Source organism: Miniopterus schreibersii, assembly GCF_964146895.1.
Source record: "Miniopterus schreibersii genome assembly, chromosome: 2".
Classification (NCBI taxonomy): Eukaryota; Metazoa; Chordata; class Mammalia; order Chiroptera; family Miniopteridae; genus Miniopterus; species Miniopterus schreibersii.
In genome coordinates, this window is record NC_138102.1 from 50,597,610 (window position 1) to 50,619,406 (window position 21,797).

Below are 21,797 nucleotides of genomic sequence, written 5' to 3' on the forward strand. Positions count from 1 at the left end.
TGACCATTTACCACCTCCATTGCTATCCTTCTGTCCTAATTCATCTTTTGCCTGGATGACTTAGTTTAATCCACATTTGCCATCTTATCTCTTCTCACCAAATTCCAGGGTGATGCTTTTAAAAACAAGTCTAATCATGAACTCTGCTGTTCAAAACCATGAACGGCTCCCGTCCCAGAGGAAAGTGAGTTCTCACTGTGACCCACAACGCCCTGCGTGACCTGTCCTATTCTGACCTCTCTTCTGCTTCCCTATCCCCTCCGCCTGCACCACACTGGCCTCTGCTCTTCCTCAGACACACCAGGCGTGCTTTGCTTTAAGCCTTTGCATCGGCTCTTCCCTCCTTCCCAGCAGCTTTCTCCAAGGAAGTCCTGCAAATCACCTAGAGGGCTGGTTTAGTGGGTCTGGGGAGGGCCTAAAAATCTGCATTTCTAGTAAGTTCCGAAGGCATGCTGCTGATGTGGGGACCACACTTTGAGAACCACCACCCTAGGGCATGTGGTGTATGCAACATTTTATATGATCTCTTACGCATCTAGAATTGTTATCCACCATCCTAGGGAGAATTGTGAAAATATTTACTATCACCATTTTGTGTTCTGTGGAACTTCAGGTAAAAGCTGTGAAAGAGCTTCAGGACTCATTCTCTCTTTGTTCAAGTGTCAACTCCTTTGTGAGATCTGCCCAGATGACCCCATTTATTGGTGTGATCTGCTCATCTCCATTTTCTCGTTTTCTTACTTTTCTCTTTTTCCTCCCATAGCACTTAGGGCCTAACATACTGTGATTTACTTACTTGATTATGGTTTATTGTCTCTCCCCCTAATTAGACTGTAAAATCTTGAACAAAAAGCAAAAATCCCTGCATTTTAAAGACTGAACAGACATTTTTAAATATAAATGAAACATGTGAATTGAAAATGAGTTGAATCCTTTAATTTCCTCAGTAGGATATAAACGTTTTTTTAAAAAATGTATTAACTACACGTGTTCATTGGAAGAAAGCATAGTAGTGGGAAAAACAGACTTTTGAGATCAGGTAAACCTGGGTTCTGAAGTCAGCTTCACTATTCCCTACCTAGTATGTTCACAGGTTAATGTCACATCTCTCGGGCTCACTGTCTTTACTTTTAAACTGGTGATAACATAGATGATTGTTAGAATTAGACAAATGTATACAAAATATCTAGCACAGTCTTGTCACTAAAGAAGTGCTTCATAAATACTTTCTCTGTGATATCTCTCCTTTTCTAGCTCACATTTCATTTAAAGTACAAGCTACTTTAAACCCAGTCTTTTAGTTTTAGATAGGATTATATATAAAGGCACATTTTTAAAAAAATGAAAATCTCCAATGACTTTAGGTAGAACTCTTTTTAAACTTTACACTAAAACCTCTGCATAACCTTTCCATGATTATACTTTTAGGTGAAAAGTTTTCCAACAGATAATATTTTGCTATTTTATTGAAACTGAGAAAGTATTTCAAGTTCAACCCCCACAAAATGTTAAAATCTCCCCTGTCAGTGTTCATCCACAAATGTGTTTCTGGGCAACATGCTACTTGAGTCCTAGTAGCCCTTCTAAATGGGACTAAAACTAAACCTTCCAAGTATTTTAAAGAAAAATTTTTTTTTCACAAATGTGGATATTCTGTCTTCCTGCTTTAGCTGTAAATGCCTGCGTGAGAACGTAGCAACAATGACCACTTCCACGACTGTAGCGAGACATATACAGGGTGTTCATACATTTATGCTGCACATTCATGCATGACCTGATATTGCTGAAATAGTCTTTATTTCTGAACATTCCAAAACAGCAGTGTACACAGTAACAAATATTAAGTCATATACCATAAGAAAAGCATTCATTAGTGCAAATGGGTTTTGTAAAAGGTCTATCAAAAAGATTTATTTGCTTTAAAATGCATTCATCTCCAGAAGCATTGTTAATAAAACATTACAGTTTCATCCTCTGTAATAAAGTACTGAAAATCAGTGGTGGTACAGTAGCAAACATTGCCGGTAGTAAGTGCAATGAGCTTGTGACGCCTTTGTAAATATGAAACCCATGTATGACAATAAATTAACAATGAAAAAGACGAGACCATTTAACTTGCTGTCTGGCTACCTCCTTGCAATGCTTCAGATTACGCTGTGCTCATTCAACACAAAATTATGTCTCTGAAATTGTATGGTGGATTTTTGCTGATATATCCCTAGAGCTAAAAAAATAGTACCTTACCACAAAAATATTTTTATGGCACAAAATTTAAGTTGTTCCATAGTGGTTCACATAGGTGTATAAAGAAATAGGCACAAAAAATAAAATTCCTGTAAACTATAAAAAAAGTAAATTTCAAAGAATACATTGATCGAACATATTTGTAAGTGTGTAATGTATTAAAATACAGACCATGTAACGGGAAGATGTTTAGAACACATAAGTAAATTGAACAAGTTACTTTAAAAACTCATATGGCAAAGAAAGCATTATTGGTATATCTCAGTTCTCTCAAAAAGGGTTCAGGTACGTAGCAGTTCTACAAAAACTTCCTAGATCTAAGTGTCACAATACTGCAACCATGAATTTGAGAATGCTGCAGTATCCCAGGCAAATATTTAAGTGCAATAATTAGTCTCTGGTGATTGGTCCGCTGAAAAACAATGCAGTAAGTGTGTTAAAATGCAAGGGAAAGAATATCCTGACATCCACTGTTACCCAGCCAGCTGGGTAATACAACCCTCATTTCCACTCTTTCCCATTCTCCCAGGGTACATAAAACTGCGTCAGTAGCAACCATCTCTCCAGTTTCCATCCCTCAGGGTGCTGAGTGAAGACAGAGGCTTTGGAGGCTGAAGGAAACTAGAAAGGTAAGAGAAAGGAAACTGTTAAGAACCTTATGGGTCACATCACTTCCTTCCTTCTCCCCCACTCCAGTGGTTGGCATTTCCCCAGGTGACCCACACTCTGGAGCTTTGCAACATGCTCATCGGCTAGACACCCAGTGCTCAGCACAGCGCCATGCAGTGTGGGGTAAGTGAAAAGTGATCAATACCCTTAAAGTATAAAAAATATTTTTAATCAGAAAGAAAAAGGTAAACTCAATATAAAAATGGCCCCCAAACAGTTACTTCATTGACTATAAACAACAAATTAACTTGATCTTTTAAAAAATGTTTTTACTGATTTTTTAGAGAGAGGAACATTAACTGGCTGCCTCCCGTCTGCACCCCCACTGGGGACTGAACCTGGGCATGTGCCCTGATTGGGAATCAAACCGGGGATCTTTTGCTGTACAGGACGACTATCCAACCAACCGAGCCACACCGGCCAGGGTAACATGAAGAAATTTTAAACCTTATGAATATTCAAAGATTTGCCTATCAGATCGGCAAAGAATTTTAAAAGAGTATTTCCCAGTGTCTGGGTGTTTCAATAGTTTCTGAATTTCTGATCTGAGCACTGAGCAACTATTCTAATCAGAAAATTAAAAAAAACGATTTATACATACCAATGCATAAAGAAAAATTGCTTGTTCCCACATCCCTTTCAAATTTTTGATTCCCTCCTTCATATCTCCATTTCTTGTAAGAGTTGTCTATATTTTCTGCCTCCACTGTCTCATCTTCCAAACTCTCCCCAACCCACTTTTACAGATTTTTTTTTTTTTTAACCATGAAACACTCTAGGATATCTAGGTTCAAGCATGGTACCTCATGACCATAAGCTCATCTAAAATGTGCCCTGCGAGTAACCTAGAACTTTGCAGGGGGAAATAAAAATGTCACCTGGACCATAGCGAACTTTCCAACACCCAGCTGAGTATCACTAAGATGCTTTTTAACCGTCAATGTGAGGGGAAGGTGAATGTGTGCACCTGTGCCTAACATAGTTGAGCTCATTTTGATAGAAAAATTATAGGTTCTAAACACATTTACAGTCCTACTCTGTGCTGAACACAACTCTTGGCATTAGGGACACAGAGCAATGAGTCAAAGATCAACTACCCCACTTCAGGACGCCTGCATTCTGGTGGAGAGGCAGAGCCCATGAACTAAAGTAGGCTGTCTAGTCCAACAGATGACGACAGCTGCTCTCAGGAGAAGTGGAGAAGCAGAAGGAGGGTGAGGGAGGCTGCAGGCCATGCAAGTAACTTGGGGGAAGGAAAACAAAAGGGTTCTGGAGGTGGGGCTTTCCTGGTAAATTAAAGCGAAAGCAAACGGCACCGGGAGTGAAGTGACGAGGGGGGAGGGAAGAAGATGAGATCAGAGAGGGGGACCTGACCACACAGGGACACCCACACCCATCACTTTCCAGAGAAAGCGGACACAAGTCAGGCCATCGAGGGCACTGTGACCTACTATTAGGGTTAGGCTGAGACCAAAGAAAAGGCAAGATGGTGCCAGGAGCAGTTTCTAATTTCAAACTGCAAATGAAGTCACGTAGACCAAGGAACAAAGATTCTTACCTTCTAACCGGCTGTGCAATTTTGCTTCGAGGCAGGTTACTCCCATTTATTGCCAGTGAAGGTCTTGGAAGTGCACTGCGGCCCATTATCCCAGAAGCGGGAGCTTTGTTTGGCGTGGGGATCCCAGTGTTGGAATACAGCTGCAAGCCGTTGGAGAGAGGCATGTTACTGCTGCCTTGGACGGTCGGGCTCACGTAGGCTGTCGCTTTGAGGGGCTGTCGGACAGACACAGGGAAATGCCCCACGCTGTGGATTCTGTGCTGGAGCTGTCCTGGTGATGGAACTAGGAGAGAAAATGGTGATCATGTGAGAAAATTTCCATTTCCTATCCAACTTAGGACATGTTATATTTTTTTAAAAAGCCTATGTTGTCTGACATTTGTATATATAAAATGAAAATTTTAATATATAATATATATAATTGTATTTCATTATACAGTGTTGCCTATTGACAGAATAGATGACTATTACTATTGGAAAACCTAATTTTTATTGATTGATTTTGTGAGAGAAACATTGATTTGTTGTTCCACTTATTTATGCTTTAAGTGGTTGATTCTTATATGTGCCTTGACTGGGGATTGAACCCACAACCTTGGTGTATGCGGATGATGCTCTAACCAACTGAGCTACCAGATAAAGGCCAGAAAATTCTAATTCTTGACAAGAGAGTCTTCTATTCTGTCAATTGGCAACATTTTTGAGTGTCTAATTATATTATTATAATATATTCTAAGAACCTCCATTACTTTAACAATCTGAGTTCTCACAGGACAATTTCTTCCTTGCTTGCTTGGAAGACATTAGGATTTCTACATGGTTACTTTGGGGATGATTTCATGAAAATAAAACAATTTAGCTGTAATTATAGAAAGGAAGACAGAAGTTGACATCAGTAAGTACAAAGTACAGCTAATTACAGATATACTTGTTTGTTTTAATATATTTTTATTGATTTCAGAGAGGAAGGGGGGGGAGATAGAAACATCAATGATGAGAGAGTCAGTGATTGGCTACCTCCTGCATGTCCCCCCACTGGAGATCGAGCCCACAACCCAGACATGTGCCCTGACCGGGAATCGAACTGCAATCTCCTAGATCCTAGGTCAGTGCTCAACCGCTGAGCCACTCCAGCCGGGCATTCTTCCTAGTTTTCATCATGACTTAATCTGCATGAAGCCTTACAGTGGCACCTGGCATGTCATAGCCACGCAGCAGGCGCTGATTATCATTACTTTGATAATGACAGCAAAATCTATAAAATGAAGGGGCCTCTCTGGGGAGACTCAAACTGCACCAATGGACTGGCCCAACACTGTGTATCATTTCACATTAAGAAACAACAAACTCTTTGGCAGAAAGTTTTAAATTTTACAATCCTTTCCTCCAAGGAAAAACCGAATCATAAATTTAACGGAAACTTATGCACACAACTCTGCCTGTTGTTTGTAACTGCACCAGCCCTTGCTGCCTAGTACTTGCCATTCAGTTAAACAGGGACATGACTCTGTTTTCTAAAAGAGTTTAGCTGATTTTGAAGTTAAGCATAGAATATACAATAAATATTTTTGAAATAAAAATGGGAATGTCTATAATTTTATTTAATACCTCTTGAAAATATTAAATTAGTTTTGCTCAAGAACATAGTAAGTGAAATCTACATCTAGGAATGCTGATGTCGTGTATAGTAGTCAAATTCAATAAAAAAGGTCTGTAAGATTCTGCTGTAGTTCTGTTCCCATCAAGTTTTGGGGGCAGTAATCCTGTGTTGGTTGACAAATCATCTCTAAGATCCTTTCCAACCAATTCTACAATTCCTCAATTTAGTAGCTTCTAACCATGAATATTTCAATACACTGGCTTATTATTGTAATAAACATAACACTAATGCAAGATATTAATGGGAAACTGGCAAGGTAGGTAAGGGGGCATGTGAAGATATGTGGGAACTCTATACTTCTTGCTCAATTTTTCCGTAAACCTAAAACAGCTCAAAAAATAGTTTTAATTTTTTTTAAATTCAATATATGAATTTGTCCCTGTCTCTTATAAAACAAAATATAAAGTACGTAAATGTTAAGTACAATGAAATTTCAAAGTGAACACACTAATGTAACCACTAACCACGTCAAGATATAAAACGTTACCAGCACCTCAGAGGCGCTCTCATGCCCATTTACTACTTCCCCCCAAAGGTAACTATTATTGTCACTTTAGTCACCACAGATGGGATTTTCCTATTTTGAACCTCATAAATGGAATTATATAGTATGTTCTCTTTTGTCTCTGGCTTCTCTCACTCAATATGTTTTTGAGATTCACCCATGCTGTTGCATTGCTCTGTACTAGTCTATTACATGAATGTTACAATCTATTTTTCTGATGATGAAAGCTGGGTTATTTCTAGTTTGTAGTTTTATGAACATCTGTGAATATGTATTGGTGTTTATATGCATTCATTATATATTTCAAATTTGATAACTGTCAGGATAAATGAAGTTAGCAAAGTCATTTGCTACAACAAATACAACAACAAATGCATAAAGCAACTGTACTTCTAAATACCAGCGAACTAGTAGAAACTAGAATTTGAAAAAAATTTGAAAAATCAAATACTTAGGAATAAATTTAACTATAGATTTATAAAACCTCTATACAAAAAGCCACAAGACTTTGCTAAGAGACATGAAAGAAAATAGAAATAAATGATGGTATCCTACAAGACTTAATATTGTTAAGATACCAGTTCTACTGAAATTTATCTACAGAGTCAATGAAATCCCAATCAGTGCCCAGTTGGTGTGGCTCAGTGGTTGAGCAATGACCCATGCACCAAGAGGTCACCAGTTTGATTCCCTGTCAGGGCAAATGGCCGAGTTTTGAGCTTGATCCCCAGCAGGGAGAATGCAGGAGGCAGTGATCAATATTGATGTTTCTCTCTCTCTCTCCTCTAAAATAAAAATCAATAAAAACATTTAAAAAATCCCAATAGGTATCATTTGAAATATTACAAGTTATTCATTACAAGTCCTATTAATTCTCCAATACATAATAACCAGTACTGAAACTGAAGATACAAATAAATGGAAGGCTATAACATGTTCATGAATAGGAAGAATTAACATCATTATGATGTCCATACTACCCAAAGAAATCTATTTTCAATGCAATCCCTATGAAAATACCAAGGGCATTTTTCACATACCTAGAATAAGCCTAAAATTTAAATGGAACCACAAAAGACGCCAAAGAGCTAAAGCAATCTTGATAAAGTTGGCGGGATCACCCTACCTGATATTAAACTACACTAAAAGGCTATCATAATCAAAACAGCATAGTACTGGAATAAAAAGATCCATAGATCAGTTGAGCAGAACAAAGCCTAGAAATAAATGCATGCCTCGGGAGGAAAGAATATACAATGGAATAAGGACAGTCTCTTTAATAAATGGTGCTGGAAAAACCGGACAGATATATGCAAAAGAACAAAACTGATCACTTTCTTACACCACATACAAGAATAAACTCAAAATGGATTGAAGACTCAAAACCATAAAACTCCTAGAAGAAAACATAGGCAGTAAACTGTGTGATATTGCTTTTAGCAATTTTTAAAAAATTTATCTTTATTGTTGAAAGTATTACAGATGTCCCCTTTATTTCCCCACACCTGCCCGCCACCCCTCACATTTTTTTTTTTTAAATATATCTTTATTGATTTCAGAGAGAGGAAGGGAGAGGGAAAAACATCAATGATGAGAGAGTCATTAATCGGCTGCCTCCTGCACACCCCCCACTGGGGATCGAGCCCGCAACCCGGGCATGTGCCCCGACCGGGAATTGAACCCTGATCGCCTGGATCCTAAGTCGATGCTCAACTGCTGAGCCACACCCGGGTACCACATTTTATATGTCGTCTCAGGCAAGGGAAACAAATAAGTAACTGGGACTACATCAAACTAAAGAGTTTTTGCACAGCAAAGGAAACCAAGAAAACAGAAAGATAACATACTGAATAGGAGAAGATATTCACCAATGACATATCTGATAAAATATCCAAAATATATAAAGAACTTATACAACTGAACATCAAAAAAACGAACAATCTGATTTTAAAACTGGGCAGAGGACCTGAATAGACATTTCTCCAAAGAGGACATACAAATGACAAACAGACATCTGAAAAGATGCTCAACTTCACTAATAATCAGGGAGATGCAAATTAAAACCACAATGAGATATCACCTCACACCTGTCAGAATGGCCACCATCAGAAAACCAAGTACTGGTGAGAATGTGGGGAAAACGGAGCCCTCATGCACTGTCGGTGGGACTGTAAACTGGTGCAGCCACAATGGAAAACAGCACGAAAGTTCCTCAAAAAATTAAACCTAGAACTACCTTATGACCCAGCAATTCCACTTCTGGGTATTTATTTTTTTTAAATCCAACACGCTAATTCGAAAAGATAGGTGCCCCGCTCTGTTCTTTACGGCATTATTTACAACAACAAAGATATGGAAGCAACCTGAACGTCCAATAGACAAGTGGATAAAGAAGATGGTACATATATACAATGGAATATTACTTAGCCATAAAAAAGAATGAAATCTTGCCATTTGAGACAACATGGGTGGACCTAGAGGATATTATGCTAAGTGAAGTAAGACAGAGGAAAAACAAATACCACATGATTCCACTTATTTGTGGAATCTAAAAAAATAAATGAACAATCAAACATCAAAAAACACACAACTTATACAGAGAACAAATTGATGGTGGCAAGATGGGAGGGGGTGGGGGATGCGTGACAAACATGAAGGGATTAAGAAATACAATGGCCAATTATAAAAATAGTCATGGGGATGTAAAACAGCATGGGAATATAGTCAATATTGTAATAACTATGTGTGATGTCAGATGGGTACCAGATTTGTCGAGGGAATCACTTCATCAGTTATTTAAATGTCTAATCACTATGTTATACATCTGAAACTATATAAACTAGTTAAATTAATAGAGATAATCCTAATTTTACAAGTGTGAAAACAAGAATCAGAAAGAATACATAACTTGCCCAGGAGCTTCTGATTAAGCTCAAAGCTCAAATGTCGAACACTACAACCCAGCGTTATTCCTTCTGTATCATGCTTCCTTTCCAACCTTTCTGTCCTACTCCCTTCTTTCCAGGAGGTAAAATGGTCCAGAACTAGGAATCTTTATTCTGTAAACTCAGAATGTGTAAAGAATATTTGCTTTGGATGCTTAGGAATAAAAGTAAACGAGAGCAGAATCCTAAGATCTGAATCAAGTTTATGACTGACCTCCTATTATATATTAATACTTTTTGGTATTTTCCCCTCTCATTATGATACTTGGCTTACAAACAATGACTTTCCTATTTTCATTTTTTTTTAACCTTTATTAATTGGAATTGTAAAGAATTTCTCCTATTCTCCATTTATTTAATTAAATATAGACCCATGGTTATTATTTTAAGCTGTGGGTTATAATCCTTTAATGTAGTCATTCTACGCTCCAATTGTCCCAGGTTCTGTCATTGGGAGCTTCTTCAGGTGGTTTCCTACATCCTTTTGACATTTTCTCATTTGATCACTTCCATCAAAACTGGCCATTCTTTGTGGTGCACATTCTATTCTATTTTGGGTTACATACATTTTCCTGGCACTCCAATCGTGCCATTAGCCCACACTGAGTGAGAGTTAACAAGAATTCCTACTCATTACCATATTTGCTACTGTCAAACCATATTTCCCCATTCTACATTTATACAATTTACTGATGCACTTAAGTATAGGGCTGTATATTTATACCATCATGGTCTACCTGGCCCACGGTCCTAACCTCCTGCCATAACGTTCGTTAGCAGTCCTTTCTGTTTCCCACCATTAGCAAATTTCACAGATTCTCTTCAGTGTCTTCACACAAGTCATTAGTTCAAATACTAAATCAAGCCAGAAGATAAAACCCAATATCGTTCATTTATTCATTCATTCAAACATTTACTAAGAGCTCATTATATACCAGGCCCTGGGGACAGAAAATCAGGTAAACTACAGTCCAAGCTCAGAGGGAGGTGATGATCAGAATGAAAGATAAAAATAATGACAGTAAAGTACGACTCACTAAATAATAGGGGCAAGCACCAAACATCTCCAATCTAGATATGTTGCGGGGGCACATGGGACAGTCTATTAGGGTCCTCAGTGGGACCTTTTCAAAGTGAGTGGCATTCGGGCTGTATTATAAAGGCAAAGAGGAGCAAACTAGTTGAAGGGGAGAGAAGAACAGCATGTGGGAGTCAGAATAATAGAGTAGTCAAAGCATAAACTTGGGGGTAATCGACACTGCTTCCATCTCTGCTCCTTCACCTGCATGGCCTTGGGAAAACTTACTGAACCTCATCTGCAAAAATGGGAACAACAGAAACTACCTCATCTAGTTGGCAGGACTAAATAAAATGATGACTATAAACCAGTTAAGCACAGTTCCTGGTGCACAGTAAATGTCATTTTGTCTTTAGGAATTAATCCAAAGAAATGAAAGACCAGCATGTGTTGGGGAAATACCACTTGAGCCCCAAAACTGGATGTGAGGGAAAAGGGCTATGAAACACCCTGGTTGGTGACTCCTGACCAGCACACCCTGAAGACACTCCAGGCCTCCCAGGTTTGGGCATATCAATACCCTGGCCAAGTCGCTTCCCAGGAGCCAGGCTCAGACTTAACCACAACTACCCATCTAGACAACATGAACCCTAGACTGAATGCTCACTGCTCTGTTTGTTGCTGGGTAAAACATAGAAAATGAATGTCAGACTGTGGTAAGCTGAAATAGAGTAGATAAATACTACTTTAGACACACTAAAATAGAACTTCATTTTAGAGGGGAAAAAAGCTGTGGACATGAAAAACACCAAAGTAACAGCTGGACTGAAGAGGCGTGCTTTCTTCAGAGAAAAGATATCAAATAGAAAGAGGCAGACCTATAAAGAAAACAGATTTTGTATAAGGCAAATTAATCACAATTTAGTGCTTCTACTGCTACTCTTGGATATAAAGGATTACATATAATTTACTAATTTTTAATTGGTAACACAGGCGCTGATAAAAATACAACTCAATTTTAATGATGGGGGGAAAGGTCACAAGAAAAGAAGTTTCCTGGAGCGTTTCCGAGAGAGAAAAAATAAATGGAAAAGATTTTTGCTTCATGGTGTTACAACTAATTTAAAATTATAAAAAAGAATTGTTCTACTTACTACAAGACTGTATTCTTGAAATCCCATTTCCAGCTCCATGCAAGCTTGAGTCGAAGCTCTGACTATTTCGCACGGTGACTGGAGAACTAACATTGCTACTAACAGCCGTGGTACTTGGCATCCGAGCTAGGTTAGGCATACTTCTTCGGAGCTTGTCTAGAAGGGAGAAAAATTTTACTGAGTTAAAAATAAACTTTATGCCCACTAAAATACCAGTTTTCAAAAGTAAATACAAATATATATTTTTCTCTAACAAAATTATGTACATTATAAATTATAAAAAGCTAGTGGAATTAACCTTCTGTATAGGAAAACAATATCTCCAGAAAGGTTCAACCAAACAGACTGTTAAAAGAAACATGAGTTCTATAAAAACAGGTAGGGATTAATCAATTACCTATTTGTTCATATACAATAAGTGAATAAAATTGTATCTAAGTGAGGTTACAAAATCTTAAAGCCATTTGTTTTCTGAAAACACTAGCAATTGTTACATGTTAATAAAAACCTAAAAGGGTGAAAACCAACACTGGATCTTTTGCTAGCATATAAAATAGAAGAAATTATTAAAATTCAAACGAGATATTTTGAGAAATCCACTGATCACATCAATATAACTATATATCTTATGAAAAGTTAATTATCATGAATACGCCACCAAACCTTTGGAGGCTTGAAAAAGAAAAGGCTTCCATTTCTTTCTCCTTGCTAAGTACATCTTCTGCCACTTAGGGGCAGCAGAGGCTCATGCAGAGATTTCAGTGTTGCTGAGATGAGCCACAAGACTGCAATGCTACAAGATAGTCTTCTCTTTATTAACAGACTCCTCCCCTCCCCCCAAAAAACACAAATACATATATCAGGTCACTCAAGCTCAGATAAAAGGCTATATTTAAATACTAAGCCAAAACCCACTCAAGTACAAAACCGGATTTATTTCTCTGTGTTTCGCACACAGGTCCTTCTACATTACTTAGGTCTGTTGATTGTAGCCCTGTTCGGAGTCGCTTAATCCAGAAATCTGGAGATGGCCTCCTTTCTCCACCAAGTCCTCATAGTTCTGCCTCATAAATATTTAATGAGTCTTCCATTACTGCCACCTAGTTTGGGCCTCATTATTTATCACTCACTTTTTTTTTTTAAATCCTCACCGGAGGATTTATTTATATTGATTTGAGAGAGAATGGAAAGGGGGGGGGGGACATCCATTGGTGTCCTCCCGTACCCATCCCCACCTGGGATCGAACCCGCAACCTAGGTATGTGTCCTGACCAGGAATCAAATCCGAGCAACCTTTTGGTGTACAGGATGACGGCCCAATCAACGGAGCCACCCAGGGCCAGCACTTATCACTCACATTTTCACAAAACCCTCTCGTTTCCATGGACCCTGTCTTGTTCCTCCGACCTGTCTCCCATATGGCCACTTCCATTCTTCCTCTTCCTCTTCCTCTCCCTCACCTTCATCTGCAAGTCCAAGCTCCTAGGCACGGTCTAGAAGAGACTCTATAAGGTATCAACTCTACATACATATTTCTCCAGCCTTATCTCCTGTTACTCCTGTCTCAGCCCACTGTCCAACCACAGTGGGTGAAGGAAGCTCCCAAACACTCCACACACTCTTGTGCCTGTGAGCGTGCTGGTCCCTCCACTTGGACACCCTTCCCCACTTTGAATGAATGAATGAACGAACGAACGAACGAACAAGTACTTATTGTGCATATACTACATGCCAGGAACTCCAGATGTTGGGGATACCACAGTGTATTAGACAGATACAGTCCCAATTTGCACTGACTTTATTGTCTAGACCAGTGTCTCTCAATCTATTTTTCTAATATAGATCCTAAGGAGGAAAACTAAAATACATTTATCATTAAATTTAGTTTCTCCAAAATAAGAAATTAAATAATTTAAAAACACCATTTTGAAAGATGGGGTTGAATTCTGGAGAACCACAGACAATTATCTCATGTTTTTCCTACATCTCTATTAGATATTTTTATCTTTATTAATACCTTAAAAACACTACTCGGGACACTCAAGTTTGTGGTCATTTTCTTTCAAGCTAAATCAGAAAACAAATGACACCCATGAACAGTAATCCAGAATGTGCTCAAGGGCAACACTAAACTCTTCTTTGCCCCCTTTCGCACTCTGCTTGTGGCAGGCTGCTGACACCATTCACCACAGCCCCTGCCCAGCAACTCTGCCTCCTTGGGTGGTCTAGGGAAAAGACAGAAAATTAAACAAGAATATACTTACATAAGTATAAAAGTATAATAAACTGGAAAGAGCACTACAATAGAAGACCAGAAAAAGAGTATTATATCCAACTAATTATTATTTAAGAATTGGAAAAGATTTTCCAAATACCGCCTAGCTGAGGTAGCTCCCCCTCACACATTTCCTCACTTCCTTGTGCGTATTTCTAGTGTAAAAATGCTCAAATACTGCTAATGACTATTATATTTCTTGGCCATTTTCCTTGTCTCCTTGAGGCCTATTTTAACAACCATATGCCTTGTATTCCTACATTCCTATTCAGGTTCCTAGCCTCCAGCAGCAGCGTTTAATACATCCAGCAAATATTACCCATGGTAGAAGGCGTGTGGTCGGGGGGAGGGAGGAAGGGAGAAGGAGGGAGGGGGAACAGTCTCAGCGCCCACATCTAGGTCTTCTGAACGTCGTAAGGACTGGCATGAAAAAGGGAGCCTCTATCAGTACAGTACGAGACTAAATTACTTTGACTGTTTAAGCAGCAGGGAGGCACAGGGAAATAATTATGTGCTATTATTTAGAAAATGAATTGAGTTTCTATTTTTATTAATTTCCAAACTCTTTACTATACAAGTTTTCATATATAGAGAAACGCTGTACAGTAGCATCAAAAGCATTGTATGTTTTCCACCTAGATATACTAGTTTTCATTTTGCCACATTTATCTCCGTATACTATGTAGATACGTGTCTGCTATTGTTAAGCAACATGAAAGCTGCATACTTCTTGACACTTTAACCCTGAATGTCCTCTCCCTGTTTTCATGACACTGACTTTCATTAAGCACATGGAATATTATGAGCTTTAATAAACCAGTCGCTACGACATTTAGCTGCAACTGTTTTCTTTTAAATTTGAAATCTTAGGTATCTCCTAATAAGAATTCTATAGAATCACAATACTGTCACAAAATGTAAACAAATTGACAATACCTTTTAATAATCCATACAGAAAATTTTCCAGACATCTCAAGAGTGTCTTTCATAACCTTCGTCCTAAACCACAATCCAATCAAGTTTCACAGGTTAGACTTGGTCCTTATGCCTCTAATCTCTGTTAATCCAGATGTATCCACCTTTAACACCTATCTTTGCTCATATTTAAGCATCAAGTCAGTTTCACAAAGATTTGAATCTGAAATACGCTCTTAAAAATAAAGGCTTCTAAGTGTAAATATGTAAAACACTACTCCCCTGGGAGCTAAGCTGTGATCTCCAAGTTGTGTGAGGGACCATCTGGAAATGAGGTTACCTCTTCCTGTTAAATAATCTGGAATATTTTAGTGTCCACATTTACTTTTGTTCTTGGACTGAACGGGTCTGCTTGCATGCATGCATCAAAGCCCGTAAGACACAAACTGGAGTTTGCAGCCAAGACGGTAAGGATTTGCCCTGGCCCGGTAGCTCAGTTGGTTCGAGTGCTGTCCCCATACACCACGGTTGCAGGTTTGATACCCAGTCAGGGCACATACAAGAATCAGCCAATGAATGCATAAATAAGTGGAACAACAAATCGATGTCTGTCTCTCTCTCTTTCCCTCTTCCCCACCCTCTCTCAATTTTTTAAAAATAAGGATTTATTAAGGAGATCGTGCCATGCCCAGAGTCATAGGTAGCTCATGCTTGAAGACCAGGCTCCTAATGGCTTCCAGGAGCCAGGAAATGGATTATATAGGGGAAAATATCATTAGTCATGGTGACTAATGGAGTTAGTATCGTGGTCTCTACTGATTGATCGGTGCTAGGATGGGGGTAGTGGATCACTGCATCTGGTCCTGATATCAGCCATGGCATTGCTTCATCTGGTTTCACAAGGATGTGGTCAGTGGGGTCTTTCTGGAGCTGAAATACAACTGAGGCGTAGATGTTACCCTCTAGTTTGAAGGAAACTGTGGTCAACAGGCCCAAGGCTTTGTTTCTGAAGACTACTGCATGCTGACCAGAATCTCACTGTCCTGAAGGCTTAATGATTAAGCAAGGGAGAGGGAGGTGGGTGAGTCAGGGTGCTGGGTGAGGCCAGTTTGAGTCAAAGGGAAAAAAATCAAAATAAACGGCAGATGAAAGGAAATAAGGTTCCTGCAAGGTTACACTATAATATTCAAGGAATTAAAAATAATGTTCTATCTTCACAAGAAACCAGCAATTTATCCTCAAAGACTGAGATGCAGCAGGAAACTGGAGGAACAGACCAACGAAAGCTTTCAAATGACTTTTCTCACAGGAAAGTAGCAGCAAGACCCACCACTCTGAAATAAAGACTAAAGAATCTTAGCGAATAAGAAAATACTCAGTTACCCGTCAAACAGATCTAGCCTTCCAGTCAATATAGGGTCCAGAGAGATCCTCGGACTAATAGTGATTATTATATCATGCCACCAATAACCCCTCCCATGCCCTAAAAATTAGTAAACATTCTGCAAGACTTAGTAATTTTTCATACCTGGAAAATTACTCCCAATATGCTTCTTTTAATTATATGACCCCTAGAAATATTCCAACAACTTTTAAGATCCATCTCTTTTGAACCTAGACCATATAGGAGCTATAGAAGCAATAAATATAAATCACGCATTTACTTTTAATTATTTTAAAATGCATCAATGATTTAACAATTATTTTCTGTCTATATTACTTTAGAAAAATATTTGATAGCTTAGTTTCAAAGTTACCATTCCTATTTCACAATTCTGTTCAAGTAATACTCCATGGTAACAAAGGAAGGCTCTGATATCTGAGTCATATGTTAATAAAAGTTTTTTTTTAAGAGGCTGGGGAGAGAGAAATGCGAGAGGGGGAGAGAGAGAGAGAAATGAGAAGGGGGAGAGACAACATTTATTCCCTTTCTTCAGCACTTTTATTCCTGGCAATGTAACAGTCATCATTTCCCTTAGGTTGGGAGAATATATATACCAGGTGGTATATAAGAAAGAAATATTTTCTTCACAATTTATAGCCAGGAAAATCATCAGTTAGAGCCAGGAGAAACCTGTAAAAGCTTTGAGTGGTGGGCAGGACTAGAACTCAGCGTCTGTTGTACTTCAGAGCCTGTGCTTTCGACCACTAGGTGAACCAGTCAGAAGTTAATGCAGAAAATTACGACGGCATCCCATTTTCCTTTGTAGGAAACCAGACCTTTTAGGAACCATAAACCAGCACAGTTGGACGCTAAGATGTGATATGGCTCCACTTTCCTAACAGGAATCATCACAGCACAGGTTCAGGGAAATCTAATCCTGTTCATAACGGTGTTTCACCTAAGTTAAAACCCCTTTCCTAAGGTGAGACAATGATCCCATTCGGCAGCACTAGTCAAGATGCAGGCTGGCACCTGCCTGACAGCTAGGCTACGACGTCCTCAGACACCTGACAACAAACCTTTGGAGAAGCAGTGCTCGGTGCCCTCTCCCTCAACTGAAAAAGACGGCTATGGCTTTCATTAAGCATATGGCATATGTTGTCTTCTGATATTAAGAGCCTTTATAAATTAGTATGACATACTTTAGCTGCCACTGTTTTCTTCTAAATTTGCAATCTAAAGGTACAAAAAGAAATTATGACTAAAATTTTCAGTATTTAAAATCATCTCTCAATTAGCACTCATGATACAGGTACACAGAAAGAAAAGGTAGAAACTAAAAACAGATGACCACAAATATAATTTATACTTGTCTTTGCAATATTATAAAATTACCTGCTCGAGCGCACTTTTTTCCTCCTGCTTGGAGAAATGGTGCCATGTAATTTAAAAGCTGTTACCTGTGTAAATCTGGTTGGTTTCTCCGTATTACATGGATTTGCGTGTGACTGGTCATTAGTACAAAAACATACCAGCCTTAGAATGTTACCGCTGCTCTCCCTATAGTTTGCTGGAAGTCAAGGAGTGTAACTCCCACGAGTGGAGAAGGAAGACAAATGAGGAGACAGACAGACAAATGCACAAGAGAAAGACACACATTCCAACCCACCCTGCTGACATTAGGGCAGATCGACTTCCCGTTAACACCCCAAACACTGGCCCCCATTTCCCTGCTGTTACACGGATCTTAATTCTAGACGTGAGGATCGAGGGAAAGACACGTCCCAGCTCCCCCTACACCTGACGTGACAGGCAGTGTCCTCTCCACGCACCGTCGGCCCACCGTCCACGCTAAGCACCCCCACTGTGCTAAGGAGCGGGCAGTGAGAGGCTGGAGGCTGGAGAAGCGAGGGGAGGCAGCTCGGCCTCGGCTCTGCGGAGACGCACAGCCTGCCCGTCCCACAGGCGAACTGGCAACAACGTAAAGCCGCCCTGTGTATGGCTCATTCTGCGCCAGCTCCAGCACATGGCGTCCTTGAAGCTCTACGTCTACAAATCTGGGACATACAATCAGAAGTCGGTAGATTATAAATTTAAATTTAGACCAAACGGATAGGCTCTTGAGAGTGTACTGAATAAATCCGGGAAATGTTTACCGACTATTTACATTGACCTTAAAACCATTTAAAAAACAAAACAAAATAAAAATGTATCTTTATTGATTTCAGAGAGAGGAAAGGAGGGGGAGAGAGAGAAACATCAGTGATGAGAGAGTCATTGATCGGCTGCAGCCCGCAACCCGGGCATGTGCCCTGACCGGGAGTCGAACCCCAGTCGCCTGGATCCTAGGTCGATGCTCAACCCCGGAGCCACGCCCGGCCGGGCTGACCACCATTTCTTGAGCACATCAAATACCAAAAGGGCACCATAACTTACCTCCATTGGTCCTATTTGGTTGCTGATCTGGAGTTTGGGCTTGAGGTGAGTAGCACTGTGGCTGCTGGTAATTATTTGAGGGGAAATACTGGGAACTGGGGCTCCGCCTGCACTCCCGGATGCTGGAGAAAGTCTGTGAGTGGGGAATTCCTCTTTGGAAAGGCGAACATCTCGGAAGACGCGGCTGAGGTGGCGGCAGGTGATCAAATTCTTCTTCATCCTCTAGACTGAACCGATCATATTCTTGATCACTACATGTCCCTTTTTTTCCTGAACTCAGTGACACACTGGAACTGTGTCTTGACACGGATGCTGACGTGGAAGCATAATCTTGCCTGAGACCTACAAAGTAATAATAAATGGTATTATCTTTTTTAAAAATGTTTCTATTGGTTTCAGAGAAAAGAAGGGAAAAGGAGAGATAGAAACATCGACAATGAGAGAGAATCATCGATCGGCTGCCTCCGGCACGTCTCCTAGTGGGGATCGAGCTCACAACCTGGGCATGTGCCCTGACCGGGAATCGACTCAGGATCTCCTGGATCACAGGTCGATGCTCAACCGCTGAGTCACACCAGCTGGGCAAGAAATAGTATTATCTTAGAGATGTTTTCAATCTAGCAAAAATTAAGTTCAAATAGTAGAGGAAAATTTGTGCTCAGTGATTCAAACAGAGACCCATTATCTTGTTCTTAGTTTATTAAATCCTAAGAAAGTGGAAACACTTACCTACCAAACAGGTGTCTAATATTAAACCATTCTGTTTTACAAAAAGATTGCCCCAATTGCACTGAAGATTAAATATATTATATACTGTTATAATTCATCAATCAGTTTCCCCAAATGATCCCTTCTGAACTCGAGAGAGATACATAGGAAGACTGCTTAGGAAATACTATTCATCATCATTATAAATCATTTGCTATGAATTAGACAATTAATCAGATCTCTGCCCAGGTAGGAACTCTTGCTCCCAACCCCAACTCTCAAGGTCAAAGCAAAGTTCAACATGTGTGGTGCAAGTATTTTCTAACAAGGTCACCTCTCTTTTGTTCTTTTTGTTACTAATATTATCTTTTTCAAAGCATACTGACACATCAATACTGCAATAGTTTTGGGTCATCCTAAATGATAACTGTCTAAAAATAGTCAAACTATAAGTTTCTAGTTATTCACCTCATTGCACAATTTTTTTAAAAGTAGCCTCTCTCTGACTACTTCTGAAAACTGATATCCAATCTTTTAGCCATATAGATGTAGAAAGAGTTGCTGTTTACTGTTACTAAATAATGACCAAAAATAATCACTTTTGCCCTCAAAATGTATCTTATTAAATCCATGTCTCTCATAGTAGCCTTGACTAATTCTGAAAGCAGGAAATTGTTAGGCATAAATGATACTTGGTGTTTCTACTTATGTTGACCTGAAAAGATAGCTGCAAAACAGACCTAGCCCCGTTCTGTGATCTACATCACATTGTGCCTTTTTATGCCATAAATATCCTTGAAGTGTTCACTCTCAGATTTATTATAACTTTATTGCAGAACCAGGAATAAATTGTTCCACTTCCAATTATCTTCTCTTCCATAATTATTCTGAGAAGTATATCAATGCATTTTAATTGAATTTTTATCAAGATAACTAGAGACTCACAGGCAGTTCTAAGAAATACAGAGGGAGTTCCCTGTGTGCTTTGCCCAGTTTCCCCCAATGGTTACATTTTGCAAAATTATAGAACATGCAACCAGAATTGACACAAACCCATCTTAGGTGTTTCCAGACACACACTCATGTGTGTGTCTATGTGTTAGTATTAAGTTTTATACAGTTTTAAGTGCCTCTCCCCCCCCCCCCCCCGTGTGAAAATACTAAACAGTTCCAAAAACCCACAGAAATCCCTTGTGTTGCCCTTTTACAATCACAGTCATGTCCCTCCTGGGATCCCACACCCTATCCCTGACCCTAAGCAACCACTAATCTGCCCATTTCTAAGATTTTGTCATTCCAAACTGTTATATAAATGAAAATATATAGTAAACAATCTCTTGGGATGATCTTTTTTCACTGAGCATAATTCCTCGGAGATTCATCCAAGACGTCACATGAATCAATGATTCGTTCCTTTTTATTGGTGAGCGGTGCTCCACGATATGGAGGTACCACCGTTTGTTTACTCCCCTACTGAGACATCAGAATTCATTTCGTGTTTTGACTATTACAAATAAAATGCTATGAACATTCAGTATAGGTTTTTGTATGAACACAGATTCTCACTGCTCTGTGAAAAATGCCCAAGAGTGAAACGTGCTGGGCCTTGTGGAAACTGCATGTTTGGTTTTGAAGAAACTGACAAACTATTTCCAGCAATGGTCTTTGTATTGATGCATTTTGATCAGAACATGTCCTAACACGATGCTCATGAGAATGTGAGAAGCATTAACTGCTCCACCTACAGAGTAGGACAGAATGCAAGAAAGAATCTGTTTGCCCATTACCTGGGAAGAAATACCTGAAAACTCCCCACACCCTTATGTTTCAAGTAGAAGCCTCTAGTTTAAAATTTTTTCTGGTCTAAAAAACGTACTTTCTTCTTGCAGACGAGCCATGATCTGCACATCAGTGAGGTCCTGTAACTTATATCCCATGGAGATGGAATCGTCTTCCAGTTCTGAAGTGCTCAGCTCACTGTCTATAGAAGACTGGGGACTGAGAGGGGAGCCCCTGGAGGTGTAACCTAAAAAACAAAGGACATATATTTATTATTTAGTCTAGAGAACTAATATCTTTATGCTTTATAATTCATGTTATCAACAATCAGCAGTTTTTGTCCTGTTTCCATAATGTCACCAAAAAGCGACCAACACAAACTATAACGAAGATAGATCTCGTTATGGTGGGGGGTTTTTTTAACCACAATAAGAAAGAAAATCATTAATGCTAAAATCTGCATATATCTGAAGGCATTGTATAAGAATACATATCCATATTCACTTTAATTAATAAGCAGATATACTTGTCTCGTCAGTAATTATTA

The 21,797-nt window shown here is 39.2% G+C and overlaps 1 protein-coding gene across 2 annotated transcripts in view; it reads right to left on the reverse strand.

The window, feature by feature from the left end:
* Nucleotides 1–916: 916 nt before the first annotated feature.
* SLAIN1 (SLAIN motif family member 1) overlaps nucleotides 917–21,797 on the reverse strand; it is a 59,830-nt gene continuing 38,949 nt past the window's right edge. For both annotated transcript variants that reach the window (XM_081128134.1, XM_081128133.1), the window contains 5 exons: nucleotides 21,348–21,497; nucleotides 18,764–19,105; nucleotides 11,754–11,909; nucleotides 4,472–4,754; nucleotides 917–2,865 (listed from right to left, as the gene is read on the reverse strand). In XM_081128134.1, the coding sequence (XP_080984260.1) occupies nucleotides 2,790–2,865; nucleotides 4,472–4,754; nucleotides 11,754–11,909; nucleotides 18,764–19,105; nucleotides 21,348–21,497 (1,007 nt within the window). In that variant the 3' untranslated portion in view covers nucleotides 917–2,789. The remainder of the gene's footprint in view (nucleotides 2,866–4,471; nucleotides 4,755–11,753; nucleotides 11,910–18,763; nucleotides 19,106–21,347; nucleotides 21,498–21,797) is intronic.